Source organism: Aptenodytes forsteri, unplaced genomic scaffold (genome assembly GCF_000699145.1).
Source record: "Aptenodytes forsteri isolate BGI_AS27 unplaced genomic scaffold, ASM69914v1 Scaffold75, whole genome shotgun sequence".
Classification (NCBI taxonomy): domain Eukaryota; kingdom Metazoa; phylum Chordata; class Aves; order Sphenisciformes; family Spheniscidae; genus Aptenodytes; species Aptenodytes forsteri.
The window spans coordinates 1,893,498-1,910,463 of record NW_008794171.1 but is presented as its reverse complement, the minus strand read 5'-3'; the positions used below and the strand labels follow the sequence as shown (position 1 = coordinate 1,910,463).

Here is a 16,966-nt window from a genome sequence, read left to right as displayed (position 1 = left end):
GGAGTTAAATTAAAACTAAAAAAAAAAAAAGGGTTTTGACAGGGATGGCAAAAAGACCAACAAAAAGTTGCTCCAATATGCCATACCACCTAGTCTGGAAAAAGGAGGACAAAAAAGCAGCCAAACTTCCAAAAAACACCAACTGGCTCTAGGCTGGACAGGTAAGTGAGCAATTTATGCATTCACCAAAGGATTGGCAAAGGTCCTGCCATGGTAGCAACCTCCTCCCTAGCCCTGCTCTGCATAGCTGGGCTCTCTACCTATCCCAGTCCTACCTGCTGAAAAGGAGGAGCTTTGCTCCGTCCATTCCTTATTTATAACTTGTCGAGAGCTGGGAGGGAGGGGTGAGTTCTCTGTGGTGCATCCTGCTGCTGCCTGCCCGTTGCCAGCCTTGCAATCACAACTACAAATGCCTCCCGCGCAGCGTGGTGGCTACCTTCGCGCTGTTGGGTTCCTCTGGCTGTTTGCAGTGGTGGAAGCAAAGACCAGAACCTATTACCTCGGGATTGTGGAAGAGAACTGGGACTATGCACCATCTGGGAAAAATCTGATCACGGGACAAAACCTCTTAGAGGACAAGTAAGTCACTGGGGTCTCTGATAAATTTGAGATGTATTCACAGCTCCAAAGAAAATTGACTAAAGTGGTTAATGTTGCTGTAAATGTCTTAAGATGGCTTTTTTCTTGTTTTTCTTCCAATGATGTTGTCATAGGCAGGATTTCAGCTTCAAGGCACGAGCAGACTTTGGTTAATTTCTCTTCCATTGTGGTTGATTAAGCAAGGTGATAGTGTGTGTTTGAAGGTGACGTTAAGGAACTGATATTTCTCAAAAAAGTGTCAGGTAGTGGCTTCAAAATCCCCTGTGTGTGTTTCATGGAGATGCAGGTATTTCTGGGACTTGTCCAAAGGCAAACTGCAACTTTGCTATAATCAAGCACAGCTCTTTGCTGTAAGACATAGAAGTCTATTTAATTGGCAAAAGATTGTAAGTTTTCTCCCTGTGAGATGATAAAAGTTGGGGGGCTTGGTATGACATTGTAGAATTCAGATGTGTATAGTACCTACGAATGAGATACAATTAGATGGTCCATATATCCCTGCAATGTGTGCAACTGTGGAGACCTCCATTTAGGAAATCTTTTTAGGTAAGTGCTTAAATATACAACGGCGAATGGTCACGCTGAACTCCTGGTGATCACCCGTGCTGAAACTGGAGTGCGTAGGTAAACACTGTGATGAATTGTGCCTTGGCCAGAGGAAAACAGGCATCCATTCTCATGCCCACACTGCTGGGGTTGGCTGCGTGTCCCTCCCACACCGGGAGAGCTGGCCTGGACATTGGATGGGTATGGCACAGACCCTTGGTGCCTCTCTACGGCGTGGGCTTCAAACACGTGTGGGAGTATTTTTAAGATTTCACTGATATCTTTGACACCCTAGAGATAGTTTGGGGGTCCTTCCTCTGAGTCTAGGCTTGGGGTTGGGGTGGGAGCTGTAAGCGAGTGAGGAGGTCCTGGTGTCCATACCAGGTCTGGAGGCACACTGGGAGCTGGATGCTGTGTCCCGGGAGTTAGAAATTGAAATGTCCTTTCTGATTTTTCAGGAAATCCCAAGCAATGCCAGACTTTTCTCTAGTGGCTGGTAATTTCAGAATCACTCTCAGTTGGATTTCATAAGGAAATTATTTTGCCACAAACAGGAGGCAAGAAAGAGTTTTATTTTTCAACACAAACTTACACTTATGCTCTTAAAAACTGGAGGTCCCAAAGAACATCCAAGTTAATAGGTGTTACCTTTATAGGTAAAATTCAGGGTAATAGTTTGTTCCCAGCCCATGAAAACAGGCTTTGCTGGAAAGGTTATTCTTCAGTTGTGTTAAACACTTGAATTTCTCACTTCCCTATTCTTTTTAGCAGAGGATAACTTCCTCCGCTCCCTAACCTTGAAGACCTCTCACTAAAAATAGCTCAGCTTTAAAGGAAGGGCAGGTACCTATAAATCCACCCCAGATACCACAGAGAGACTTGGAATCTGTTCTGTAAATTGTACTTTTAAGGCTGTCTGCACTTTGTGTTCTGTGAACATCAAGTGGCACATTTACTTTAAAGTCTGTGACATAAATGTGATGCCTTTTACATGGCACGACAGGGCGGGATGATAGCTTATGTCTTCAGTCATCACTGTAATGTAATAATTACAGAATGTTAATTCCAAAGGGTTTACCGACAAGGGAAATGTAATTTGGATTTTAAGGTAGACTATATATTCAAAGCCGGGGAGCCGTCTGTAATGAGCTCCCTACATGAAGACTTCTACTGCAGAATAATAAAGCAATTCCTGCAACTAGTTTACTCCATTTCCAAACTGTATTGAATTGAGCCACAATAAAGTGCTGTATTCTGGAATAATAGCGTGTCTGCATAAGCATGTGGACTAAATAGTGAACCAGTAATAGCTTATTTTGACTATTTAACTCTTTAGGATAACTTCTAATGTAAATTTAAAGCAGTATACTAATGGGTTACTTTTCAGCTAATCAATTGGTCCCTACAGATATTATAAAAAACATAGTTCCATAAATAAAGTTTAAGGATCAGTTCCTAGGTAGAGACAGGAATGCATTTTGAGCCAGCTGTGTTCTGCAAGCAGCAACACTCGGGCTCGCTGAGCCTAGCACTTCTCACCTTGTGATGCATCCTCACAGCACCCATCTGATGGGGCACTATCCCAGTTTTATTGATAGGGAAGTGAAGATAAAGAGGTTGCAGACAAACTGATTATCTTTAAAAGAGTCAGTGCATACACATAAAGGAATGCTCGCTTTGATTCCAGCTAGCCCACAGAGATATAATCAAAACCACTTATTCTTCACTACTTAATAAAAATGCTGAATTAGCAAGTGTGTAATGGGAAGTGTTACATTACCTGGATCAGATAGTGAGATTTAAGAGATGATTTTCAATGTTGTTGTGCCAAAGTCAATAATACCTTTCTCAGCCTTCAGTTTTTAACAGTAAAGAGGAGAAAGGAGACTTCAGTAGCTGAGGCATGGGCCTGGAAATCAGGTGAGCTGGTTCTGGCACCAGGCATCGCTACACTGCTCAGTTCCCGCTGTTCTGGTGCTGAGTGAGCTGCCTCCCGAGCCAGGAGCCATAGAGCTGCATCAGCACCTCCCTGGGTGTGAGCTGAAATGGCTGCCTCTCATCAGAGCTGATTAACCCAAATGTAGCCCTGTGTTAATATAACTATTCTGCTTGGATGCTAATTTTTATTACGCCTTGTGTTGCTGCAGTGCTCAAGGGCCAGCCTGCTGCTTGCACAGAGCAAGTATCTTGCTGTGCATCAGTGCTTCTTATGTAAAGAAAGTAATGAGGCTATTTGCCTCTGCCATTTGTCTTGTCTACTTGAAGCCTCGAGCTGTTCCACTAATTCTCATAATTTGGAGCGTTATGAATGAAACCAAGGCATTTCACTCTCGGTTCTTCCTTTGAAAATTAAGCTGACATTTTCTGAAGCACGCAGGACTTTGGAAATCACAGATCCAAATTATGGCCACTGAATATAGGTGAGCTGGGAAGATGTTCAGCATCCCCTCCCACCTGATTTAACTGGTGAAAGAGTTGACATCATTAAACCATGGTGGACTGGACACACAGGGTGCAAGGTGCTGTCAGTGCTGCTGGACGTGCTGCAGATCCCAGTGAGATTTTGTGGGTTAGGGCATGAATATGCTGCAGTAGGAGGGTGAGCTCAGACATTGCCTGTTCCCTTTAGTGGTCACATAGGCAACAGACTTTCAAGAGAAAAATACACCTAGGTGTTGTGGCTTGACATATATCAGTCTTTCCCTCCCTACTGTGGCTCAGCCCTCAGGATTAGAGTTTGGTTGATAACCCCTTTAAATTAATTTGGTACTAGTTTATATGATGGACACTTAAATCTTGCTCTGCTGGTGGTAGATGTTATTAAGTTTTGCCTGATGTAACAGCTCATCCCTTCTCTTTAGGCCACCAATCCTACATTTATCTGGGCCAAGTCTTGCACCCACCAACACTAACGGGTGTTTTTTGTTACCACAGCATCAAACACAGTTTGTGCAATTTGCCTATGAGGAGATCCCACCCAGATAAATGACAGTGAAACTGTCGTCACAGATGCTAAACTAATGGCTGAGTCGTCATGCGGCCAACTGACCCAATTGCATCAGCGGAGATGATCGTTGTGGGAAGGGTCAACATCAAAAGGGTATTCAAGGTGAAATCCTGGCTCTAAGGAAGCCTGAGAAGAGTTTTGTTATTGACTTCAGGGGAAGCAGAAGTTTATTCTAGGAGAGAAACCATTACAGCCACACTTAACTAGCGACACCTCAGAGCTTCGTCTAAGATTTTACGGGTTTGATTGACCTTTTCTGTGGCTTGTGTGGGTCAGAAAAGGCCTAAAACATCCTTTGAGGACATTGTGTCTCTCTCTTTTGAGGACACACAACTTTGTTGTTTGATGCTTTGTGGTCAGGGCACCATCTACAAATGTGAGTTGGCACCACTGGTCCCCCTCCGCTGGCCATCCCTCTAGCACAGACGTTGCATTGGCCTTAGCACAAGACTCATGGTTTGGCGGAGGGTTACCCTGAACAGATTACATGACCCAGGGGCTAAAATGATGGGGCAGCCTGGAGCCGTGGGCACTGTCCTGGCTTACTCCAGCCACAGCAAAAATAGGGAACTCTGAGGAAAAAAACCCTGTTATAAACCCAGCCATAGAGTATGTGAAGAGGGTAGAGAGTAAGGAAGGTTTCACCACCAACAGATTTTAGGGAACAAACCCATAAAGATAGTTGTTTAAATGGTTATCAGTGTAAAATCTATGGGACTTTAGTGGAACAATGGTTATAAAAGAAAGTTTGCATTTGCCTACCGTTGCACCCAGGAGCATACAGTGGCTATTGGGCATGTTAACCGCAGGAGAAAATCTGGGACTCCACATCTGGTAGTTATTTGAAGTACTGATTTTTCAGCGTGGATTACAGCGGCAAACAAACTCAGCAGGCTTCGAAATTGTGTCAGCGAGGGATCTGGCTCCAGTCTACTGAGGAGCTGTTTGTTTGGCCATGCACAACATGTAGCTCTCTCCATTTCTTACTGCACGCTGTAACATAGTACCCATGTAAGCACCTCTTGAAAAAAATATCCTCTGTTAGGTTGTAGCTCTGTTTCTTAAGATCAAAGGTAACATAAACATGGTAAAAATGTTGGCAAAATACTTTTTCTGTGTGATAAAAGAAATAGGTGTAGAAATTACACTTAACTCGTGGTCCTACCCTAACTCGTGGTCCTACCCTGAGATGGCAGATTATCTGCATGTCTAGTCTTGATTTGAAGTAGAATCTACATGACACCCTTGTTTTACTCTTTCTATCATTTGGAAGAGTCATAGTGCTCATCATTGCAGGGAGATGGATTTCTGTAATTATGTTAATACTTATTTTAAGGAATTAGAGTTAATCCCTATTGATAACTCCCTGTCCCACTCGTGTGCATTGCCAACTTTTCTTGGAGCTTAAGAACTGCTGAGAGTGGTCAAGGCAAAATGAAATCAGGCACAGGTTTTCTTAGTCTGAAGAAGATTTTTTATGCCCTGATTCACAAGCCTGCTTACCTCTACATATAACCTCAAGACTGGCCTGACTGGAGGATATGAAGGAGGGAATTTAGGAAGCTTGCATGGGTACAGCTCCAGAGAATGGAGTATTCCCCTTTCCTATAAGGAGTGGTACTGGCTGATCATCACAACTTTCTGCACATGAAGTGCAGCCTGACAACTGAGTTGCAGGGAGATAGTCAAGATTTAGAAGAGCAACTTTTACATCTGCACAAGATCAGAAAGATGGAAGAGGTTCAGGAAGCGGTATCACAAAGCCACTGGGAGGATGAAGCAGTTTGAAGTGAGCAGGGGAGCATGAAGAAGCAGGGGAGAGGTTTGTTTTCTTGTGACAAGAGAGGAATGACAGATAGGAGGCATTTTGGCAGGGGGTGCCCAGTAGAATAGGCACATTGCGACCACTGAAAGAGGAAGAGGCAAAGGCAGATTCAGAGAATTGGATGTGTTTAACCATTACAGCATTTGGAGAAGCCACTGCTGCAATAACATATTGGAAAGTCAGAAGGTGGGAAAGAATGAAACAGGAGATGCAGTTGAAGGGGATGTTTAACTCAGTGACTGAAAATGTGAAATGTTTCCCAAGGAAGCAGACACCATCAAAAGAAGACAGGGAATGGTGTTTGAGAACTGTTGTCAAAGACAAGAGATAAAAGGTCAGTAGACACTATCCTGAAGCCGAGAAAATCTCCAAGGGATTCTGGACATGGGTGGTAAGGAACTGCGGGGTGGGAGAAGCGCTGGTACGAATGGCACTGGCAGAAGTGACTTCATGGAGCACTGAGAAGAAGCTCTCACTGAAAGAAAGAAGAGGGACAGGGGGGAAACCTCTGTGTCCCACTGATGGAGCAGCAGGGGCCGTGGCACTGAGCCTGTGCCAGCTCCCTCTGACACATCCACTGGGTGCACTGTGGCACTGGGCAGAGGTACCAGCCCCACAGTGTGGCCACATGCCCATGATCCAGGCACTTGGGAGGCAGAGGAGAAGCCACTCACAACCATGCATCCTTTCTATGAGCTTCCTACGGCTGGTGCCATTAGCTCCAGTGTGGGTAGTCTTTCTGCAAAGGACTTTAAGCACTGTAATGTGCAGCACAGCAACACTTGTAAAGAGGCACAGAGCTACCAGCTGAGGTGGGCACCCAAAAGTCCTCCTGGATGAAATGGGGCAGCGTGGACACCTAGAGTGGGACTCACAACAACCAGTGTGCTCTGTTCTCGGGTACTGAGGGCAACCAAGAGAATGTGCTGAAAATACATGTCTCTGTATAGGTGGAAGAACTGGGCTCTACCCCTCTCAGACAGAAGGAGGAGTGAGGCTGAAGTGTCTGCACTCCAAGAAACTCCCAAACATCAGGGCATTTTGGGTAGGAAATTATTCTGCCCTTTGGAGAGTGTGGATCTAGAAGGAAAAGAAGCTATGAAAGAGCCTGAGTCTGTAACGCAACAGCAAGGGCATCAGTGGCATGTAGGATTTGTCTCCCAGAGTTGATTGGTTGTTTTCTTTTGGACAATGATTAAACAAAACCCATAATTAACCAGGGCCAAGAGGCCAGGTTGCTCCTTTCATGCTGTGATCCCTTTCTGGCTCCATGACTCTTGCATTGCTTGATGCCCTGCATAGAAGAGCATCACCTACATTGTGACTGGCTGCAGCTGATACCCATTGCACTGACAGTGGGCTCTGCAGCTCTGAACAGGTGGAGAATTTGAATGGGCCTCTTTTCAGAAAGCTAGCACTAAAAAAGACTTCTTTTCCTGACTCCTAGATAGCTTTAAGTAGGAGACAGGCACAGACTTAGCCAACAGAGATGCTACAGCATGGCTTTAGGCACTGAGGAAGTCTCTGGTGCCTAAACCTGCAGGGTTTTCTCAAGATGATTTCTTGAACCTCAATACCTAACTGGATTTTGGGATCCCTGATCTATGCATTTAAAGGAGTTAGGCTCATGTCAAGCATTTGACAAAGCCTGATCAAGAAGTGCATTTTTCTGGGGTACAGTTCTCCTTCTGCAAGAGAGACAGTGTATCCCAGGGGTGTGAAGTTATGGGAGAGTGTGCAATGTGGTCTGGCCAGAAAGCCAAGGGCATAAGGGCACTGTCACCACCGGAAAGCACGGTGCCACTGCAGTACCTCATTTAAAATATTTGACGGCTGATGCAAATGAAAAAAAATCTGCTGAAAAATATCTCCTGAAAATAAGTACTTTCTGAAAAAAAATCTATTTGATTTTTTTTCTAGAGAAAATTTCTTATAAACCATTTTAAAAATCAATTTATAATTTGAATTAGGGCATAGCCACATGAATACCTTGCCATGAGGTAAGGAAGCATGTGCATTTACACTGCACTGCTACTGACACCATGTACTACTCTGTGGTAAGGGCTCTTGTAGCAGCTCTTAGCCCCGGGCAGTGGAAGGTATCTTCTCCTCGGTGAGCGTGGTGTGACTTGCCAGGTCTTGCTGTGCCAGGAGTTGCCAGACTTCTTGGCAACTCGTTCCTTAACCATGCTTTTGGGGTGTATTTATCTGACATACGTTATTCTGTGAAGAAGCAGACTAAGAAGCTTCTGTCCCTTCCCCTCCATCCTAGCCAACTGTTTCTGCCACAGCAGTATCATTGGCAACATTTTCATTTGTGCCAAAATAGATCTTGGCTTGTTATAAAGCACGTTTTTCAAATGAAAAAGCGTTCTTTTTGGAGGCTTTTATATCCGGATCACTTCAGGGATCTGGTTTAGACAGTGGCCACGGAGGTGTAATGACCACAGATGGGGGATGTTGTGAGTTATGGTGTCAAGCAGAGATGGCTTGAAAAGGGGGAGTAGTGGGTCTTATGGTGAAGAAATTATAGCAAATCATACCTTTCAACTCATGTGACATCCAACACTTAGGTTGCTGGCACTGCACAAAAGCACCTAAACAAACTGGGTTCAAGTAGGTGAACTGGCCAGTCACAAAAACTCACTATAAATATGAAATTGCTATATTTCTGCCAGTGATACTTCAGGAAAATTTAGCTCTGCTTTTTTATGAGTTTGTTAGGAAGCATGAAAGTTCAAACAATCTTCAGTGGATGCAAAAACTCATGGAACAGTCAACTATGGTGAAATCGGTCATACAGTCCACTCCTGGTTGTATAGCAAAGGGGTTCATTTCTACTCTCTTTGTGTGGGATATTTAGGGATGAAGAATGTGTATCACACTTGTCAGCTGTAACCTGGAGAGAAGTAAAAAAAGATTTTATATCATAACAGATGGGATGAACATGGGTTGCCACTATGATGTTATAGTTAAAAGGGCAAAACTAATTCCCATTTGTGTAAGAAATATTGACTGGGAGCACCTCTGGCTTTAGCTGGAATATTATTTGCCTATTGTGTGAAGTTCTTCTGTTCAGACTTCAAAAGAGAGAGAGAAATATTGTAAGGCTTTCAGAAAAGAGCTTCGGGAAAGGTTTGTGGCATGAAGAATGTCAGTGTACTTCGTTTGTCCAGAAGAAGGGTAGGAGGCAATTTAGTCAATTAATTAAAACTTATGCAAGTGCCTGCATAGAAAAGAAGCTCTTGATGGTATGTGGCTTCTTTGATCTAAGAGAGGGCTTGATGGGAACCAGTGGTTGGAGTGTGGAGCTAGATGATATTAGACTACGAATGCAATTCAGGATTCGAAGGGAACAGGTATTTAATAGCTATAGTATGTCAACCACTGACCATATGGTGGGTTCTTCATCACTTGAAGTTGCTATAAACATAGACTCTGGAATGTAGAAATGATGTGTCAAACTAGTTGATTAGAATCGCTCTTATTGGCTTTTGAAAAAACTTAATTTGTTTTTTTTTTCCTTCTGAACCGTCATGCTTTCAGATGTGAGGTTTCAAACCTTCAAAAGAGGGAGAAGCTGCTAAAACTGTACAGAAAGGCCTGAGTGTCTGGTCCTCAAGTGGAGACTTGCAGTAACTGTGCTAAAGACCGGACCTGCGAGTAGGATGACTGTTATTGTACAGAAGAGGGCTTGGACACTGCTAGCACTGTCCAGGTTTACTCCTCAGCTTTTATTCCACCAGCTATGTCATATGTCCCAGGGAACTATTTATCTGCCCTGCAAGCACCATTTATTTGATCAACTCTTAAAGGAGTTTTTTTGTCTCTAAATTATTTTCCCTTCCCAACACTAGATTTGCAAGCGTGTATGCGACAAGAGGAGCCAACCGGATAGGACGTGTGTACAAAAAGGCTATTTTTAGGCAATTCACAGATGACACTTACTCCCAGGAGATTCCCAAAGCAGCCTGGCTGGGGTTCCTTGGGCCAGTCCTGAAGGCAGAAGAAGAGGATGTCTTTATCGTCCATCTAAAAAACTTTGCTTCCCGCCCATACTCTGTGCATCCGCACGGGGTCTTCTATGACAAGGACTCTGAAGGTAAAAGCTGGTTTGCCTTTTCCTCTCCTTTTCCCCTGGAGTAGCTAATGTCACAGCTAAAAACTTGTCCAAGTATTTATTGTTCTGGCCATTGACATCAGAGGACTTTAGATCACCCTCTCATAAACTCATCAGTAATTGCAGCTGATGACTAAAAACAGGAACAGCTTCGTCTCTTAAAACTTTTTGCCACAAACCTTCGACACCTGGGATAAATCCAGTACTGAAACAGGTTAGGTGGGTCTTTTTTCCTGAATTATTTTCCTGAATTATGTCACCGAAGCATCTTCCCTCCTTCCTTCTACTTCTAGCCTGTTTGAATGGATGGAGTTCTTGTAAGTAAATTTTTTCCTCTCTATAGGGCTATACCAGCCATGATTTAATTTTCAAAATCCCAAACCTGTATGTGTATTTTGGTTAGAGGACTGTATGGATTTACCTATATTCATTACTCTCATCAGTTTTCTGTGAGAAGATACACAATGTTAGCTGACAAAATGTGTAGATGACTTGATGGAGTTTTTATAAATAATTTTTCTCCTCTATATCCCACCCCCCCAGCCATGATTTAATTTTCAAAATCCCAAACCTGTATGTGTATTTTGGTTAGAGGACTGTATGGATTTACCTATATTCATTACTCTCATCAGTTTTCTGTGAGAAGATACACAATGTTAGCTGACAAAATGTGTAGATGACTGATGAGAGTAAAGAGCCAAGGAAAAATTTGAGCCTGTTAATGCATTTTTAAAGCTTTATCTACTGATAAATAATGGATTTTAACTCTCAACATTTTTTTGATGGTTTTACCAGAACTTCTGAATTTTTTCACAATTTCTCAGTGATTCTGTGTTTGTGAGTACTGTTATTATTTTATAAATCTGTGATAAAATAGAAGAAATTACATATTTATTTAAGGAAAACAGTTAAGGGTGGGCTAAAAGCTTTCTTCTTCCTTTTAATGTATTAGGAGCACTTTACCCTGATGGAACTGGTGGTAAAAGCAAAGAGGACGACTTTGTTGTTCCTGGTGGAAATTACACGTACACATGGCCAGTAAGGAAAGATTATTCCCCAACTTTGGCAGACTCAAACTGCTTGACTTGGATTTACCATTCTCACATTGACACACCAAGAGATATTGCAACGGGTTTAATTGGGCCACTGCTGGTTTGTAAAAAAGGTACTGAGCTAGAAACACTGATAAAGCAAGCCCCTCTGCCAAGCTTGGCATCTTAACAGTCATTTTTGCTTACAGGTATAAACATGATGGTCTAGAATCTATCCCTACATAGCCCATAAAAAGGGGCAAGGAATAGCTGGGCCATTCCAGGAGCACCCCAGGGTAGGTATTGTAGCTCTGGGACAACCCCCTTCCTGCTCCCCTTTGGCTTCATGAGAGATTTGCCTCGGCTGGTGGAGGGACTGCAGCATGCTCTGTGGCCAGCCGGTTGTGGCCAAGACCAAAACCAAATGTTCCCAAACTGGGATCATTTCGGGATGAGCAAAGGTCTCATTGCCCAGGAAATGAAATTAGGGCTGGGTGGGTGACTTCAGCACTGCCATTTACGTATTTGAAACCCCAATGTTCTTTGTCCGTTTTCCCCATATGGATTATATATTTATTTTTGCTCACAAGTTGTATATCACAACCATATGGGAATGTGCGCTGAGCAGCTGAGGTGATAGCCTGTCCCGTGTACTTTATAGTCTGCTAATTTTGTACTGGAGCCATCAGGGACCATGTACCAGCCCTCTCCCTTCTATCAGCTGAGCCATCACCCCCTCTCCCCCTAAGACACGTGCAACTCTGCCACTTCTTCCCAGTACTTCCCGCAGTACAAAACCAGCCCTGATTTTATATACAGAACATATAAGTGAAGCAGGTTTTATACATGAAGAAGAGAAAGACTTCAACGTGGAAAGGACAGGCCTGGTCTCCAGCTTAACTCACACAATTAAAATGTCTCAGACTTTTTTTCTCCTGGGAAGCCTTTGAAATCTGCAGAACTGCCTGAATATGTGAAAGTGAGCTGATAACTATGGGATAATACATGAAGTTAGGAGAGAGCACATTCAAAACAATCCTAGCCTGAAAGGCCAGGTTATCCGCATGTTTGGTCTTGAATTCATCAAGGTGGATACCTGCATGATGCTACTGCTGTAGTCCTCTGTCTAACAGTGGTGGGTGGCTCCTTACAAGACCGACAGCAAGGCTCTGGGGCTCCCTCCCATAGGATACAGGAGAAGCAAAAGTTTTCACAGGTTCAGAAGTAGACCAGACAATTAGATGAAGTCTAAACCTGCCAACAGTTAATAATAGACTACTCTATATTGCCACTCCTATAGACTCAGGTTGTTCCCTAAATGGTCACTCAGATAATGATGCTGAACTTAGCCTGAATAGATTATATCCATCCTGCCTTCAGCCTTTTTAAATTTAAGTATCTAGTCGTAGATAATTGTAGAGGTTTCCTCATTAGTCTGTGGAGAGTGAGCCACATTCAGACGGCCATTCTGAGGGTATGGTTCACCAGTCACCTCAATGCAACAGCAATGCAGGCTACCACTTGCCTCTCCTTAATTCTTGGCAAAAAAGTTGCTGGTTTCTGGCTGGATCAGGCTCTTGACCTGTCTCACTGCATAGGCACATAGATGCTAACACTGACCAAAGGGCAGGGTTGAGTGCAGTGGGCCAAAGATGGGGAAAGTGGGACCACAGATATTGGCAGCTACTTGTGCTTATGTCAAATCAAAGACATCCTGAAATATCAGCTTGACTTAGATGAGATGAACTGCCTTCTGGAGGCACTCATCTGTTCAAAGGCTGGGGGGTGGGTATGTCAAGATGTCTTAGAAGAGCAAAATTAGCTGAGATTCATCCTGCCCTATAGATCACAGGCAGACCACCGTATTTCCTCGAGTGCTCCAAAGTTATTGTCACTTTTAAATTCAATCCCCTTCAAGGCTTTTTTTAGCACTTTCCTTTTCGTTTGCAATTTAGGAACTGCAGATGAGACCTCAATAGAAGGGACTGGTGCTGCTAACGCTTTTGCCCTGATGTTTAGCATTGTAGATGAAAACTTCAGCTGGTACCTTGATGAGAATATAAACACCTTCTGCTTAGAACCAGCTACAGTTGACAAAGAGGATGAAGGTTTCCAGACCAGCAACCGAATGCATGGTGAGTAGGACTTTTGAGCAAATGGTGACCTACAGCAGTGACCAGGCTCTTTTCATTTCAGTAGGACGTTCTGTCCCTTGTGATATCTCTCCTTTATCTTTGTCAGCATGAAATGGGTCAGGATGTTGAAGTGCTGTGTTGATAAAAAGCCTCTCCCTAAATACAGCACAACACTCTGGTTTGCAGAAAGGAGATTTGACTTTCATAGCCAGCTCTGCCACTTGTTTAGCATTTTATCTTAGGCAACAGATTTAAGCCATTTGGTGACTGTTTGACCAGCTGTGAAAAGTGAAAAGGAGGCTGCAAAGCACTTTGAGATGTGTGTATTGGAAGAGTCCAGTATTTCTCAAAGGGCCTTGTGGATGGTGGGCTGGCTGGTACAACCACTCCTGCCCTTCAGAGATCCATTGGCCAATAGTACTTTATGCCATTTGGAGATCTGGTGTAAGAAGTTAAATCCAGATATTTCTCTGTATTTTGATTATTTCATGGAGCCTAGGAGCTAAAATATTTTGCAAAATACAAGTCTCATTCTCCTAGTGTCCTGATACATTGTCAGGTGTGGAAGCTGAGGAAGAGAGCACTGACTAGACTGATTTGACTGATATTATAATTTTTAAATCTAAATTGCTTAAGCCTGGCATATAATGGTATATTTATGACTCAGAATAAGAGGGAATAGGTTTCAGACATGCTAAATAGCTGCGGAACAAGTTAACCTCATTATCAGGCCTTCTTGGTGGTGACTTGGCCTTTGCAATATCTTCATACCACCCAGGAAGTTTTTCACAGACCCAACCAGAGAATTTGGGCCATTTGATCATCCAGAGCTGTAAGCTGGCTGTTCAAAAATATTATTCTTCATCAAGGAGCCTGTGAGGGCCTTATTCAGTGTAGACATTCAGACAGCTTCTTTTCTGGGCCAGGAAAAGATCATCCTTAGAAATGGGTCAGAGGCACTTGGCACTTCTCTTTCACCTCTCATAAAGTCTCATACTTTTGTTTTTAGCTATTAACGGTTATATTTATGGCAATCTCCCCGGCTTGGAGATGTGTGCTGACACTTCCATGTCCTGGCACTTGTTTGGTATGGGAAGCGAGATAGATATCCACGCTGCGTATTTCTACGGCCACACGTTCACTAACAGAGACCAGAGGGCAGATGTCATTGGTCTGTTCCCAGCAACATTCATCACAGCGGACATGACTCCTGGGAACCCTGGGAGGTGGCTGATAACGTGCCAGGTTAATGAGCACTTACGAGGTACGACGCTATAGATCTCCCTGATCCTTTCAGAATTTTCAGCCTCTATTACGCTTGGAAAAGAAAACTGAGAGACGTTTCCAGGGGAAGCAGGATTTGACACTTTTTTTGTGACTGACTGAACACTTTGGAACTATTTCACCAGATAAACATCATGAATATGAGTTTAGTCACCAGTGGAAATTATACATGTTGGGCCAAATCTTCAGCTAGTATGAATGACTTAGCTGTGTAATTCATATGAGGAAGGCCTGCTAGACCCAGCGCTGACATCACACTTTCTATGTAAACTGGAGATTTTGATGAGCAATGAGAGCAGCCTTCAACATCACTTTTTGTTGTAGATAAGTACTTACACATAAAGAAAAATCATGCCAGCTGAACACTTCATAGCTTTTTACTTTACAGAAATCAGACAAAAATTGACAGTGTTTTCAGAAACCTTTACGTGAAGGAATTTGATTGTGATGTGATATTTGTGTGGTGCGAGAGCTTGAAAGCATGTATCATAAACTAGGTCTCATGACAGCAGGCAATGTATAATTATCATATCAGAGATGAGTTGGGAGAATTTTTACTTTTAAGAACTTGCACATTGATTTCAGTGGGATTTGCATCAGGCAGAACAGACTTGATTGTGGCAAGCAACAAATATCTTCAGTGTGGTAATAACCAGCCTCTATTTCAATGAAAGTCAAGGGGACATGATGCCATTTTGCACACTTCAGGAGGCACACTGACCCCCCAAATCATTCTACCATCCTTTCCCAGATTAAGGAATTGAGTAAATAAGCCCACTAAAGAGTGTCATTGATGTCAGTGGGTTTCACCTGTGGCATGAAGTACCACCTTGCAAGAGAAGGGTGCTAGCATCTGGCCCAGTGTAGGCAGAGGAAGTCTTTATAAATAGAAATTTACCCTAGTAATTGTTTCCAATCCATGTAGCTCCTAGCGGGTTTTGAATGTGCGTTTGTATCCATGAGACTGCTGACTCCACAGCTGGCCAAGGACTGTCTCCAGACTCTTTCTCCTCCCAGGTGGCATGGAAGCACTATATGATGTTCAGATCTGCCAGAAAAACCTGTCTCGGCCTTCACCACTCAGTCATAAGAGAAGATATTATATCGCTGCTGAAGAAGTGCTCTGGAATTATGGACCTGACGGTTATGATAAATTCACTGGGCAGGGTTTAAATGCCACTGGCAGGTAAGCTTTCTTGTCCTCTCCTGTTGTGCTTTAATTTCAGGAGTCTGGGTGAGACTTCCCCAGTGATTCACCAGGGCTAGGTCCTGCACTGTTATTAATTTTAATTGGAAGGGGCAGGGAGGAATGTATTTAAACAACCTTGTTGGGAAGTTAGATTTGTAACTGCGATGCTCGGAGTTGCCTTCTGGAAGCACTTATCTTGCTCCATTAAGTCCATGGAGAAAGTGAGCCCTGGTGAGGTGTGCAAAGTTCAACAAAGTTAATGACCCTACATCAAGATTCCTCAGGCAGCTTTCACACTTACAATCGGTGTATCTCAGAGGTGCCATAATAATAGATTTCCCCCCCTGTTGTTACTGATGAAGATGAATTGTATTACAGTATCTCCCAGGAAAGCTAACAAGGATTAGAGACACATTGTGAACAGGTAGTGGCACAGGTCTTGCCCCAAGGTAGTTAGAGGTAAGCTGACATAGATGTCTCCCTAAGTGAATTGGGGTTAAACACATGAAAGTCTAATGCACAATGAATGCCCATTTGTTAACTAATTTATAACTGCAGTTCAGACCAGTACTATCTCCCTTTGTCTGCTAGAAAAGTGTATGCAAACTAGTAACTTGGGGGGTCGTTTCTTCTGTGTCTGGAGTAATAACTTTATCCAAAATGAATGGTTCTGCCTGAACCTCCAATTATTTAACCAGTCCATTTTGTTAATTCCACAGTGAATCTGCAATATATTTCACACAAGGGACTGACAGAATAGGAGGGCAATACTGGAAAGTTCGCTATGTGGAATATACTGACGCAACGTTCAGTAAGAAGAAGATTTTGTCAGAGGACATGAAGCACCTGGGAATACTTGGTACAGTGAATATTTTCCCCTCCTGTCATTACATCGGGTTTGAATGCAGATCCACTTGGATCCAGAGGGGAATTTCGTGCATGCAGCTGCCAGTCAGCCCTTTCTTGTTTAGATGGAAATATGTCAGATGGTAGTTCTACGACGACACCAAGTTGGGTGGGAGTGTTGATCTCAAGGGTAGTAGGAAGGCTCTGCAGAGGGACCTGGACAGGCTGGATCGATGGGCCGAGGCCAACTGTATGAGGTTCAACAAGGCCAAGTGCTGGGTCCTGCACTTGGGCCACAACAACCCCATGCAGCGCTACAGGCTTGGGGAAGAGTGGCTGGAAAGCTGCCTGGCGAAAAAGGACCTGGGGGTGCTGGTTGACAG

General features: G+C 43.4%; 1 protein-coding gene across 1 annotated transcript in view; it reads left to right on the top strand.

The window, feature by feature from the left end:
• The first annotated feature begins 409 nt into the window (after positions 1-409).
• Positions 410-16,966, top strand: part of HEPHL1 (hephaestin like 1) — a 35,431-nt gene continuing 18,874 nt past the window's right edge. Inside the window, exons 1-7 of the mRNA XM_009282199.2 lie at positions 410-579; positions 9,836-10,080; positions 11,051-11,263; positions 13,085-13,264; positions 14,274-14,528; positions 15,566-15,734; positions 16,457-16,596. Coding sequence (XP_009280474.2) covers positions 410-579; positions 9,836-10,080; positions 11,051-11,263; positions 13,085-13,264; positions 14,274-14,528; positions 15,566-15,734; positions 16,457-16,596 — 1,372 coding nt within the window. The remainder of the gene's footprint in view (positions 580-9,835; positions 10,081-11,050; positions 11,264-13,084; positions 13,265-14,273; positions 14,529-15,565; positions 15,735-16,456; positions 16,597-16,966) is intronic.